The sequence below is a fragment of the Ptiloglossa arizonensis genome, chromosome 6 (assembly GCF_051014685.1).
Source record: "Ptiloglossa arizonensis isolate GNS036 chromosome 6, iyPtiAriz1_principal, whole genome shotgun sequence".
Classification (NCBI taxonomy): domain Eukaryota; kingdom Metazoa; phylum Arthropoda; class Insecta; order Hymenoptera; family Colletidae; genus Ptiloglossa; species Ptiloglossa arizonensis.
In genome coordinates, this window is record NC_135053.1 from 1,364,609 (window position 1) to 1,379,148 (window position 14,540).

The window sequence follows — 14,540 nt, forward strand, 5'->3', positions numbered from 1 at the left end:
ATACCATTTGTATCAAGTATTTATATTATTATTGTAAATAATTAAAAGTTTATACAATAATTGATTTGAAGTACAAAGAAACATTAGGTTGAAAGTATTGATTTATATAAAATTTACTACTCTGTTTTACATTATATATTATTTATTTTAATAATATACTGCTATGCATATAATTACAATTATGAAAGTAAATCTGTAATAGAGGGTCGTCTATTTTGTTTCGTTTCTGAATGCATTCGTTTTTCATGAAGTCTTTTTCTTGCTGCTGCGAGCAATTGTTTCCGTTTCATTTCTTTAGTTTCGGGAGATGTTTCTGGTGGTGGTTTAATAGAATCCCATATTATTGTTCTTAATTTTCGTAGAGCATCAGCTAGATTTAAATGTTGCGATCTAGTTAATTCTGACTTGATTACAAAATAGCCCTCCTTGTTTATTTTTGTTATATGCTGTAATAGGTTTATTCGTTAACACAAATAATTTTGCTTCTTTGGAATAATTTGTAAAGTCTAAATTACAAACCAAGTTTAATAATTTTTCTTTAATTTCTTCTGATAACCATTTAGCACTTTTCAAGTGAAACCTCAGATCTACTTTACTATTTGTACAATTTACATGTTGTCCTCCAGCACCACTACTACGGCAATATGTTATATTAAGTTGTTCTATAGGTATATAGCCACTGAATTTTGCATTTGGATCTTCAGGAACCTGAAAAGATCTAAAATTGTAAATATTAACATAGTAGAAACTTGGTAAAAATAAATTGTTTGTAGTTTTAAAATATTAAGTCGCAGATTTGAAAACTGAGAATTGAAAATTTGAAGAAAAATTCGACAAACACGTTTATTATTTAATTTAAATTACCAAACAGAAAATCAAATGATAAGAGTGAGTATCAATAAAGGTTAAAATTAATTGTAATATATTAATAAAACATTAGAAATGCAAACTTACAAAGGTTGGTGTAAAAAGTTGAAGGTTACTTGTCGGATATAATTTATCAAGAGATAAAGCACTTTTAAATGCAAGTGCTCTTCCTAAAACGTTACACTGATTATACAGTGTTAAATTATGTTTAAAAATTCTAAGGTATTGTCTAGTAACAATATTCATTTTGTTTTTCCTTTAGGTATCAGAAACTCAATTACAGATATAACATAATTATATTATATCAAACATAATTTGTACCGTAGTCAGGGTTTGAATACTATCTGTGAGTTCTGTATGATTTGTGTTTTCTTTAGATCGAGGCTGCTTATATTTATGGGCCACACACTTCTTTTATGCTTACTAGATAACGCTATATTAGGTAGTCTATGTCTAGTTTGTGGCATAGTTATTTAGCAACGATTAGTTGCTTGTCGAAAGATATATAATAATAGTAAGTTATTGCGTACTAGCCTTGTAGTCTAGAAATTGGATTTTGTTTATAATTTTTAATTATTATATTTTACATCGCTTATAATCTTGTTTATAAAGATACTGATTTTATCAACACCACGAAACTATGATTCTCAAATCTTTATTTAGATCATAATATATATTGTCTTTCTATATACCTAATACTTAATATTATTTAGTTATTATATCTTGCATTATTTAAAATTCTATCGAAGATACTGCTATATGTTAATTCATATCTTCCTAGTTACGAGTAATAATTTTTGAGTTATAATTAATACTTAAGAGTATGAAAAGGAAGTTGGAATCAATTCACGTTTTTCCCTTTTAATTGTAGGACAGGTCACTAGTAGCGCTGTAAAATAAACCACGGAAAAGTTACTAGATGTATAGAAACCGAGAGAAATACCCATCTACAGTAATTATTCTTTATTCGTGGCCATAGAGTAATAAACTTTATTCGAATGTCGCTACTTCCGATTGGTATTCGAGAATCGATTTTTGCAGGAGTTTTTATTGAAATATCGATAATTTCAATTCCGTAGATATTACACCCTGGCCACAACCTGAAAAGTGGAAGTGATACTTTAGTTTGTGATAATTGTTTTAACTTTAATACAATTTTAATTAAAACTTATTAGGAAAAGTGTACGAAACCCACGTGTATATAACCAGTCCATGTATCAAACATATCGAAGCACTATTGAGTCCGCATAAAACTTTTTATGTGAGTACGCAAATATCCGTTACGTTACTTAATTAATTACTTGCATGTAATTTTTGTTTTGCATTGCCATTTTTGCATGCAAAGTAAGTCAAGTTTTACATATCGTATAACAATTTAATATTTTGGTATAGGAATTATTATATTTCTTTCTAAAATATCCTTTACGCATTTTGATATAACTTTGTTCGATATAATAAGGTTTTAATAAAATACACTATATTAACACTATATTAATTATATTATAATAGTTATATTTATTCGTAAATAAATTGCTACATTACACAACACTTTATTAGCGAAGACAGAGAAAATTCCACGGATAGATAAAACTTAAATGTAAAGATTCGTTGAAATTTATTCAATCGTTTAAACGGAATCATGTTAAAACACATACAGTATACGTACGCGTACTGTACGCGCATTAAAAAAAAAAACCTTTTTTTTAAATAATGGAAAGGTAATCAGGAACTCTTAAAATATGTCTTCGTGAACAAAGTTGTTTTGAAATTTTTTACGAATACAATATTTCCATTATGGATGGGAAAGTAAAACAGTAAAACATAACGAGGAGTAATGAATAAATGAATTTTATATTGGAAATACAGACGACTTTCGATAACTCGAAACCCTCTACAAAACTAATTTCAATCGTTCGTTTTCATTTTACTGTGAAAATTTGTACAAGTCGAAATAAAAACTATCTTTAACTCGAATCATTTGCCAAATATACAGATGCATTTTTTACTACAACTCAAACTTAGAATAGCTAGATTTCTACAATTGGAACTTCCATCGCCGCTGAATCTACAACTCGAAGTTTACAGCTATCTATCGCAAGATATTGGAAACTAATTATTCGATACTGTCTTCTTTCTTTTAACTGTTAGGGTTTTCTCGAGTAACAAAAGGCGGTTTTCAATTTTTGCGTTCACGTCGAATAAAGGGAGCATAAAAGACTAAGAGGAAGCATAAAACACTAACACTTTCCGAAAAGGTGAACGTAATCGAAACAGTGAGAAGATCAACATCGATAAACTTAACACAGAGAAAAATTACAGACCTTTTTAATAATAACGAGTAATCTGGCATTTTTCTTACGATTACATTTATATATTTATGCGATAAATAGATCTCGTTCAAGAATTGAATCTTTTTCTATAAAGACAATTGGACAATTATTGATCTTCGTAGAAAGTTTCTGTACGTTGAATTCTCGTTGGCTAAATCTCGTTTACACGATAAGTCGATTAGTCGAAAATTCTACGACTCGAAGATTTTCATTCCTCCTTTGAAGTGCCAGTTACGGAGGTTCGATTATATTTGAAAATGTTATTCATTGCGCAACAGTAGAGTAAGAAAAGTCTGACGAGTCATTATAATAAATTTCTACGCGCAAAGTAATAATGCCGAGTATTATTATTTTCGTAGCGAAATGGCCAACAGTACAATTAACGGTACATATTGCGTAACGTTACTGCCAATTTCAATAATTTCAATGGTTCGAATTATCGTATTAGATCTGCAAATTTAAAAATCTAAGAGAACTCGTGTCGCGTCAAACACTTTATGTAACGTAATATTTATCGCGAACAACTACTTATTAGGCGTTAAATTCCACTGCCAGTGTTAACGACAATCTCGTAAATCAACCAGCGAAAGAATTGAATTCTTGCGGTTGTGCTTTGCGACTAAAATGCGATAGAAAGAGTAACAAACTGCTCAAGGATGTGTTCTTCTTGCGACAGTTCGAGCCAATTATTATTATTTCCTCTGGCACATTTTCGAACGATATTGACAAATACTGTATGGCGAAATCAACGTAGCCAATATTAGAAAAGAAAACATGAAAGTATCGAAGGAACGCAATACCAACATGGAACTTAATTAACGTTTTCAATCTAATTCGTTTAAATACTCCTCTAGTTTTATTACGGTACCATGGTGTCACAGTATTTTAAATATCACACGTTTTTATTATATTATTATACTACTGGTATTATTATTAATATTATTGAATTACGGTATTGTTAACATTACTACCTTTTTCATTATATTGCAGTACCATTGGTATTCTTAACGTTACTAAATCTTTCATTATATTACAGTAGTATCGGTACTATCAACAGTAGCGAGTACAAAAGTTTGCAAAGCTGAGAAATAGGAAATATCCGAAGAGTTAAAAATATAGGAAATACCAAATACAAGGGATTGAAAAATATAGAAAATAAGGATTATAAGGAATATAAAAGTTAAAATATACAAAGCGCGAAGAAAATTAGAAACAGGGAGTTAGAGATTTAGGGAATTGAAAATAGGAAACAGAATATCCGAAAAATTAAACAAATGGGAAACGAATAATATAGGTCGAACACGTGTCTAAAAAAGAAGAAAAAAGAAACACTGGGAAATAGAGGAAACGTAGAAAGGATTTCGAAACTCGATTAGAATAGCACAGAACCGAGAAGAGAAGTTGTGAAGAGGAAAAAATGATTAAGCAAACAGTACTCGATGTTGTCAATGACACTTGAAACAGAAGAGGGTTAAGAGTACCGATTGTTGTAGTACACAAACTATTGACGTAATCACAGTTTTGCAATAGTCCGAAGGATTGCACAAACGCATTCTGGAAAAGACGGTAATAACTGACAAGCGATCTCCCGCAAGGACGCCGAACTTCTTAAGTCGACTGTGTTTTTCCCGACTAAATACTGTGACAAGGCCGCCACTGTGTTACGGGTTATTGCTCCGGTGAAAAACCATCGGCGATAAATCGTGAAATTGATCGGGTCTGTCGATTATGTAGAATAATTCTCCGCGACACGCTTGTTGCACGAGATTGTCATCAATCTCGCAATTGATTTGCAAAATTTTGCCTGGAAAAATCCTCTTTATCTGGAACGTCCACGAAGTATAATAGACGCGTAGAAAAGTATGTTTAGTATTGACTTAACCGAGTAAAACATAATTAGTCGATGCACATAGATAAAAGAATAAATGTTGTAAGCGTAGCAAGCGATTTTTCTCCATAACGCGCGTGATCTGTTTGCTTCTGCTCGCTTTGCACGATTTCTAGCGAAATGAATTTTCTTACCGTAATTTTTATCCAATATCTGCAAAAAGTGTTCAAATATGTTCCTCCGATTGTGTATTTTATTCAAATATATCTCGTTTCGAATTATTTGATAGGTATGTTTCACTTGCCAAAGCAAGAAGGTATGCTTATGATATTATAAAATTATGATACAATAGTAACGATTAATTGCAAGATACGGGTTGAAACGTTGTCCTCCTTTGCCAAAGTCAAAGTCCCGATTATCTTAATTTTCTTCTAGATTTGCTTTTGATTGTTTTTACGCGCACATAAACCAAACTGAGAAAATGACTTAAATAATTTCTATCGCGTATCATTTTAGTCAAACACTTTAGATGGAAAAGTGTGAAGTAAAACAATAGATAAAAAGAAGTAACGACGATGTTTGCTAAAAACATTGTTTGATAAAAAGAAGTAACTGTTTGCGTCTAAAACAAATATATTATTATTTACTTAATAAAGGAAATAAGGGACGTTTCTATTCTTTGCGAGTGTTCGTATCAAATTTGATTTGCATTTGCTTCTAAAAGAATAAAATTTTTAAATTGTTAATGGTAAATAGAAAACCGACGTATCGTAGAAAACGAATAATTTTTATGGTTTATGGAACATTGAGCACCTCATTTTCTATGGCACCCCTAGGCCCGAGGTTTGCCTCTGCGTCGATTCGACACTGATCGTACGTAGAATGATTCTGTACTTAAAGCGATTTCTGTAAACACACTATATTGACGCGCTAATGTGACATTTTGTCGGTCATAAGCGAGAGCCAAACGATGGCGACACTAGACGGTAATGTTAAATCGATGCGTTACGCGCTGGTAAACTTATAATAAATTTTTGAACGGGAAGTATACAAATTTGTAACGAGGATGATAATGAATTTACATAATTCAAAGAGGTGTATTATTTGTATGTAATTTCATAATGGATCTTTAATGGGAAAGTATACAAATTTGTAACGACGATGATAATGAATTTACATAATTGAAAGAGGTGTATTATTTGTATGTAATTTCATAATGGATCTTTAAGGGGAAAGTATACAAATTTGTAATTATAACGTCGGACGTAAAAAATTTATCGACTCGATAGAGGTGTATTGTACGTTGATAAACATTTGTGGGGGAAGTATTTGTAATCGCAATGTCGATTTACCAAATCGAAGTAGGTGGATTGTATGTTGGTAAACTTTTGAAAGGGAACTATACAAATTTATAATCATAATGTAAGAAATTTACCAAATTTACAAAGTCGAGAGAGACGTGTGGTTGTTAAACGTATTTATATAGAAAATAATTTTACAATAGACCTTTCCAAGGCGAAGGTATACAAATTTTTAATTACAATGCCGAGCGTAAGAAACTTACCGAATTTACAAAGTCGAGAGAGACGTGTGGTTGTTAAACGTATTTATATAGAAAATAATTTTACAATAGACCTTTCCAAGGCGAAGGTATACAAAATTTTAATTACAATGCCGAGCGTAAGAAACTTACCGAATTTACAAAGTCGAGAGAGACGTGTGGTTGTTAAACGTATTTATATAGAAAATAATTTTACAATAGACCTTTCCAAGGCGAAGGTATACAAATTTTTAATTACAATGCCGAGCGTAAGAAACTTACCGAATTTACAAAGTCGAGAGAGACGTGTGGTTGTTAAACGTATTTATATAGAAAATAATTTTACAATAGACCTTTCCAAGGCGAAGGTATACAAATTTTTAATTACAATGCCGGGCGTAAGAAATTTACCGAATTTACAAAGTCGAGAGAGACGTGTGGTTGTTAAACGTATTTATATAGAAAATAATTTTACAATAGACCTTTCCAAGGCGAAGGTATACAAATTTTTAATTACAATGCCGAGCGTAAGAAACTTACCGAATTTACAAAGTCGAGAGAGACGTGTTGTTAAACGTATTTATATAGAAAATAATTTTACAATAGACCTTTCCAAGGCGAAGGTATACAAATTTTTAATTACAATGCCGAGCGTAAGAAACTTACCGAATTTACAAAGTCGAGAGAGACGTGTTGTTGTTAAACGTATTTATATAGAAAATAATTTTACAATAGACCTTTCCAAGGCGAAGGTATACAAAATTTTAATTACAATGCCGAGCGTAAGAAACTTACCGAATTTACAAAGTCGAGAGAGACGTGTGGTTGTTAAACGTATTTATATAGAAAATAATTTTACAATAGACCTTTCCAAGGCGAAGGTATACAAAATTTTAATTACAATGCCGAGCGTAAGAAACTTACCGAATTTACAAAGTCGAGAGAGACGTGTGGTTGTTAAACGTATTTATATAGAAAATAATTTTACAATAGACCTTTCCAAGGCGAAGGTATACAAAATTTTAATTACAATGCCGAGCGTAAGAAACTTACCGAATTTACAAAGTCGAGAGAGACGTGTGGTTGTTAAACGTATTTATATAGAAAATAATTTTACAATAGACCTTTCCAAGGCAAAGGTATATAAATTTTGAATTCTAATGTCGCACGTAACGGATTCACCATGGTCGATAATGTATAATTATCGAACGATGGAGTATACTGTAACGGGTGACGAAAAATCGTTATCCAGTGGCACGGCCGTAAAACTCGGCACCCATTCATGACAGCGGCCGGAGCGTAGCGAAATTTCTTCTTCGGTTATAGGCATCACGGTAATTCGATTCAACGACCCGCCGCTTTCGAGCGACGATGATGAAAACAACTCGTGACTATGAATCCGCGCGGCGGTTGCAGCATTGACACAAAATCGTAATTATTGTAATGGAAGGCATTACACGGCCGATGTGGTTTTATATAACATTTGATTTTCAAGCACGCCCGTGACGTAATGTCGTTGCACGCGGAACGTGTAAACCGCTTCACACCATTAGATAACGATACGCCCCTTTTCGAGCGTTGTCATCCCGTCGAACGATGGATAATACCGTCGACACTCGCCCGAACAGGAGGAACAAGGAGACGAAGAACCGGTGGAGGGAAAAAAGGAGACGATCGAGCGGAGGAGGGAAAAAGGAGACGAAGGATTGCACAATTTGGCGCGTGATCGCAGCCTGGTGGAACGCGCGCATACAAACGCGGCTCATCTCGGTGTACTCGCGTGGCGGCGGTCTATCCTACAGCGACTTTGTAATCCGCGATACGGGTATTCAATTAAAATATCCTTACGGCACGCGAGCCTGAATCGACGCCATTTCCCGAGCGCAGCCTTCTCCGAAACTCTGCCGATTCCTCGACCGGTTAACGCGTCGACGACGCCACCACGATTATGGAATCACCGATGTCACAGTTACAAGAAATGGGCAAAGATCTCATTTCCAGCGGTAAACAACCAGCGATGACGATCGATAACTCGTTCGTGCGCGACGAAGTACACTTTCACTGGAACCACTCCGCCGATTTTAGTCGAATTATTTACTCGAGTCACGCGTGTAACTTTTTATACAAATAATGGTCGAAATTATCCAGTGCCATTGGTTCGTAATTCTAGCGACGATTAAACGATCGATCCGTTCCGGTTCATCTCGCTTCGTTGAAGGTTAACGTCTGTTTTTTCAATTCCTAGAAGTACGAATAACGAACAACGCATCAAATTTTATGCGAACAATGAACTGTTACGTCATCCCGTAAGTAATACAGTTTTTCCGGGAAACCGTATACCATTAACGTCGTTCGGAGTTATTGGTTGAATATTTTCTCAATTGTAGACGTTTAAAGAGGAAACGACGAAAGGTGTATTTTGTTGTTCGAGTGCAAGAAAAGAGAGGAAAAAACGACAAAAAGAACGGGAGAGTTCCGAAAAGGGATTTAAAAAATGGAGAAACGGCGGAAGCGAGCGTATAAAAAAGAGAGAGTTGAAAAAGGGAGGAAATAGAGGAGTCTGTTCAAAATAGGAAGCAATGCAACTGTAGCGAGGAAACACAGACGTCGGATGTCGGATGTCGTACCGAAAATGATTGAAAAACTTTCAGTTAGCAAACTGCTACTTTAAAAATGAACTTTGAAAGACACGTGCAGCCGAACGATGACACTTTATGAACTAACGTTGAGTAGAACTCAGTTGCAGTCATCGAGAAACTGACATAGAAACTAAAGTCACCTGATCCTACGGTGCAACGTTATTTGAAAAGTATAACGACGAGACATTTATTTTCAGCTCTGATCGACTAATTTTTGCCAATCTAACTTCATTCCGTTTCATTCGAATCGAATAACTCGTTTAAATTGTTTACGATTCAAAGTACAAGTTACGTTAGGAACAAGTTTAAGTTGATAACCGTGTAATCGACGCGACGTGAAACTGGCGAATAAAAGAAAACAAATTTAAGTTACATCGAAGAAAGTGAAAAAAGTTTAGAAACTCATTTGAATTAATTGCGAAGTTTTAGAATATAATGGATGGCGAGGGTTTAAGTCGTAATGTTACCGGTTTCGAATTTGTTTAAAAAGCATAGAACGTCGAAGACTGCGATTTTGATTCATTTTTGTGAAATACGACTGTACGAATGAATTTTCATCTCCGAAACTCATCAATCTTCTTGAGTTTGTCTTTTGTTTTTATCAAGGAGAAAAGTCATGTTTAGAATACAAAAATTGTAAATAAATTTTTATTTTGCAAATTTTTAGTCGAATGTAAAAATTTAAAAAATTAACGATCGAATATTCTGGTGCTTTTAAATTCTTAGTTGGAACATTTCAAAATCAACGTTCATTCAAAATCAGCTGTCAAAGAGCTTGGTCAACCTCGTTTCAAGTACTCCACTTATGCGTTCTGCCAGCAGTATTGCCACTTACAGTTCTCCTTCGATATATTTACATATTTGAAGTACGATATTACATTAAATTTGATTACTAAACGAATCGTGGGTGTAGATGAGAAATTGTAACGTTAAATTATACAATTATAATTAACGTTAAGTTACGATTCTGTGTACGCTACTGTACTCAGCAGAAACGATAAATATGGCTGTACTTGGATCGCACCGGATCGTCGAAGACGATTTTGTGTTACGACAACTTGTGGTTTACGTTTCCCGAATTACGAGTGAACTTTTCAAGTGTTCGATAACCAGATGGAGAAGTGCTTCGGGTGATTCGATCGAAAGCGAAAGCTAGAGTCGATGTTTTCATCGTCGAGCATGAAAATTTTAAATAACTCGTTTAATAACGCACCGTGTAAGTTTCAATAGAGAGGTAACGTTATTCAACGTGGGGTAATAATATTATTATAAAGTTACGACCGTAATAACATATTGTGCGGTTATTATGTATATAAAGGTGTATAATGTAATTATAATTGTATACCAAGATGACAGTATTGACCTTAACATGACTTTTCTACTCGTTCGACGATCTTGAGAATACGTTTTCAACGGAGTATGCGGACGATGATCTTTGGTCTTTCCAGAGACATCGCGATTTTCGACAAAATTATTTTAACGAGAGAATACTGTCACTACGAAGCGCCAATCGAGAAAGTCGGAGAGAGTCGAATTCGGTTTAACTTTCGTAGACTATGATCATCTTGTTTGTAAATTGGAATTTTAAATTTTATCGTCTATTCAAAAGTGCTCGATCGAAGAGACTTTCGAAGAAACCGGATACAACCGCTATTGTACACGATGTTTATCGAAAGCAAAACTTTCGAGCGTCGAATAATAAATAAATGGATGAAACTATCCAAATTTTCGGACAAATATCACTTTTTTGTCCAACTTCTTTATCAGTTTTTAAAATTCTTATTAACGCTTTCGATTTCGTGGTAGAAATGGAATTTCGCTGAAAAGTACTAGTTTGTTCAATAAATTTTGTCGTTTTTCCATTGTAAAAAGATACTACGACACTTCAACGTTCGAACAACTGTAAATACACGAACGAGTCGATAGATCTACGAAACTTCGCACATGTTCATCGAACAGTAGTATCATCTTTAAAAAAATAAACGACGAACCTAATAGCTCCATTTTTTATCGAACGACAAAACTTATCGAGCAACCTATTACTTCAAACTTTTGTTTTTTATTCAATTAGTGAAATTAGACGATCTTTCTTATCGAGGAAAAAGTACTTTCTTTCCAAAATTGTAACAATTTCTCGAACGTTTCACTCAAAGACAGTTTACATATGTTAATCGTATTTGCAACATCGATGGTACAAGCAAATTGTCTTCGTTGTTAACGCTTCGTCGATAATATACTAGAAACAATTGCGAAAAAATTTCCTTTCGAGTATATAATATTACGTTAAGATTCGAATTAGATTCGAATAAAAAGCGAAAGGCAGTCTTCCGTATTGAAAAACAATGTTCCTAGACATTATTTATCCTTCCGTGGGAAACACATCGTTTGCAGAAATTAATGTTACTATGGATACAGTTCTGGGACAAGGAAGAAGCAAATAATACAGTCGCCTAAGCGTTCTATTTCGAACAAGAAGGAAATGGCAGTCAACCCATTGTTTTTACGTTTTCGTCTGTCTTTGTATAACTATCCTTTCGTAGAAATCTATGGATACTCGTCGCATGAAAATTGATTACGCGAAAATTGCCGTTACCACGCTGTTCGTTAGGAATAATACAGCTGTCAACGTGAAAGATACATCGTTTACCGAGGGAATAGGAAAATGATTGCTAATGATCCCTTGTACAGTGTTCTTCTTCATTACGCGTGCACTCGACCGAGACGTATTTCGCTCGGATGCACCGGTATTTTGCTGTTTTCGTAATAAATTATGTAGGCATAGATTAGCCTCACGTGTTGCGCACGCGGAACGGGATCTGAATTATTCTCCTTGCTCGAGGGAAGCATAACAATACCATGTAGAAATAATTCGATCGTTCTCATTGGGAAGACAAGTATCGATAACAGTTTTGCCAATCCTTGTGTCAATAGTTCAAATATAAACGGTCGTTCGATAATCGAGGTAGTTAAGTACCACGAGCATTTTGTTCGGATGAATCGGATATACAGATGATTTCGCTCCTATACTTTCTCGAAAACCTTTTCTGATTTTTTTTAAACTAAGAAACAAAACAGAAATACTCGTAATTGTAATATAAAGAAACGGTTCAATAAACAAAAGTATACATAAAATGTTTCCACAATTTTGTTTAGAATATAATTAACCGTAGCTTTATTTGTAGGGGTATCTGGGTTTCTCAATGATTGAACAAATGTATAATTATATTTGGAGCAGAGATGCGCGCTTATCGTACACACATTTATACACGCACGTATTTATACATCATTGAAATCCATTATTTCTGAGCGAAATAATTGGATAATGTTCTAATCCAATAGTGTGTATAATTATTATAAAAAATTATTTGTTATTTCTCATTATTATTCGAAATAACGAAATTATTTGAAAATCATCTATTTGCTGTATAATATCAAATAACATTGTTTAGAATAATGTGATAGGCGAAATAAGAAATAAAATAAACATTTCATTTGAATTGTTATTCGAATAATATTGTATTTCGATAATGCCCATGGATTTGATGTTCTTCTACCGAACAGTTTCTCGATCAATTTTTATTTTGAATACTCAACGTAGAATAGTCCGAAGAATTGAGATCGGTTTTGTAATATTTTAACAAAAACATTAACACTTCTTAAACGAAATGTACAAAAGTGTACTAGACTACCTGGTTGTGATATCAGAGTTAAAGGGTTTGTCTAGATTGGAGTCCAAAAATTTGTACATAAGATTTAAATTTTGAGAGAAGTATCGATACTTACTACTTTAACGTGTACGGACATTTATTTCTTTTTTTACCGGCTGTAAGATTTTTTTATAACCATAAATAATCGATGTTGTTGAAGCAATGCATCGTTGTATATAGTGTGTACAAAAAAACTTACGTCCATAGTTTTCACTCTTGTTCTACTTGTACAAAACAAAAGAAATTTGAAAGATCCTTTTCATACATAAATGCGGTGATCGTCCGAATCAAATTAAAAAAAAAAAAAACTCGAACCGACTGAGTTCTGATAAGAGGAACAGTAATATTTCATTTGTACGATGTTTAAATCATTTTTATTCATCGAAGCATAAAAACAAGATTCATAAAGAATTTATTTTTTACTTATGTTGCGATTACCTTCGATGAATTGGTCCAAGTGTTGGTAACAGGTTGTGGTCCAAACCAGGGAATTTTACTAAATAATTGAAAACATGTGGTCCAATTCTCATTTTAGATAAGAATTTTAAAACGATGACAGCATCTTGTCGCCGATCAAATGTATAATACATTTTAAAGAAGCAATGTAATGACTTTGATCTTTTGGTGTGTTGTTTAAATATTCGATCGTTAACTAACACAATTAATAATTCCTAATTGTTAAGGAACATTACCATTATTGACTATTGAAGCGTCAAGAACAATGTACCGAGAACAATTGCCTAACTAATTTCAAAATATAAAAACTCAAATATCACTTTATACAATGTACAATATAAACAGATAATTTCATATATAATAGTTATTTATTAATTTTATATAAAGCTCATATTTAATGGTAAAAATGACTGCTCGAACGAATCGAGTAGTTGCATCATCTATTTACCAATGTAGGCAACTTGTTTTACCAACCAAAACAAGAGAAAACTTCCCTAAATCTCAAATTGCAACACTGGTCGCACGTAGGCAATGGCCCGATTAAGGCAACTCTCTCCCATTTATTGAGGTTTTACTATTGTACCTTAATTGTAAAATTTTCATCGCGTTTCGTCCAATCTAATCGTTTTTGTTTATGTACTGCAGTAAACGTTGCATTCTTTACTCGCAATACACCCCCTTAAGCTATCAGCGGACAAACTGATTGTTTATCCAGTTTATAGGTACTCGATGAGTTTTATTTTGATTGATAAGTACCTCGAAAATTTGTTAGGCTGGACATAAACTACAAACGGAAAAAAATCGAAATATAACGCTGAAGATAAAAAGTTCCGAAAAACTAACATCGATAGAAACTGGGAACCGTAAATGTAGACTTAATTAATATGGAAGTTTCAATGGAATACAAACATATTTCTTAAAAAAAAGTTTTAATATTCACAGACATATTTGTTAAGAAAAGTTTTAATATTCACAGACGTATACGTTAAGAAAAGTTTTATTATTCCCAGACATATTTGTTAAGAGAAGTTTGAGGAAAATTGAAATCAAGAGAAGTCACGATCCAAACATACAGATATTCGTGATGTGAAACAAACTATATTTTCAAATAATACAACAGATTAAGGACAGGACACATTAGATTGATCTATTCTCACCGAGTAACACACTACG

At 33.3% G+C, this 14,540-nt stretch overlaps 1 protein-coding gene across 1 annotated transcript; it reads right to left on the reverse strand.

The window, feature by feature from the left end:
* Positions 1–31: 31 nt before the first annotated feature.
* Positions 32–1,449, reverse strand: LOC143148180 (large ribosomal subunit protein mL62). The gene is made up of 3 exons (XM_076314214.1): positions 955–1,449; positions 520–708; positions 32–446 (listed from the first exon to the last, which is right to left on the reverse strand). The coding sequence occupies exons 1-3, from the start codon at positions 1,111–1,113 to the stop codon at positions 180–182; spliced, it is 615 nt and encodes a 204-aa protein (XP_076170329.1). The 5' UTR covers positions 1,114–1,449; the 3' UTR covers positions 32–179.
* Between the last annotated feature and the right edge of the window lie 13,091 nt (positions 1,450–14,540).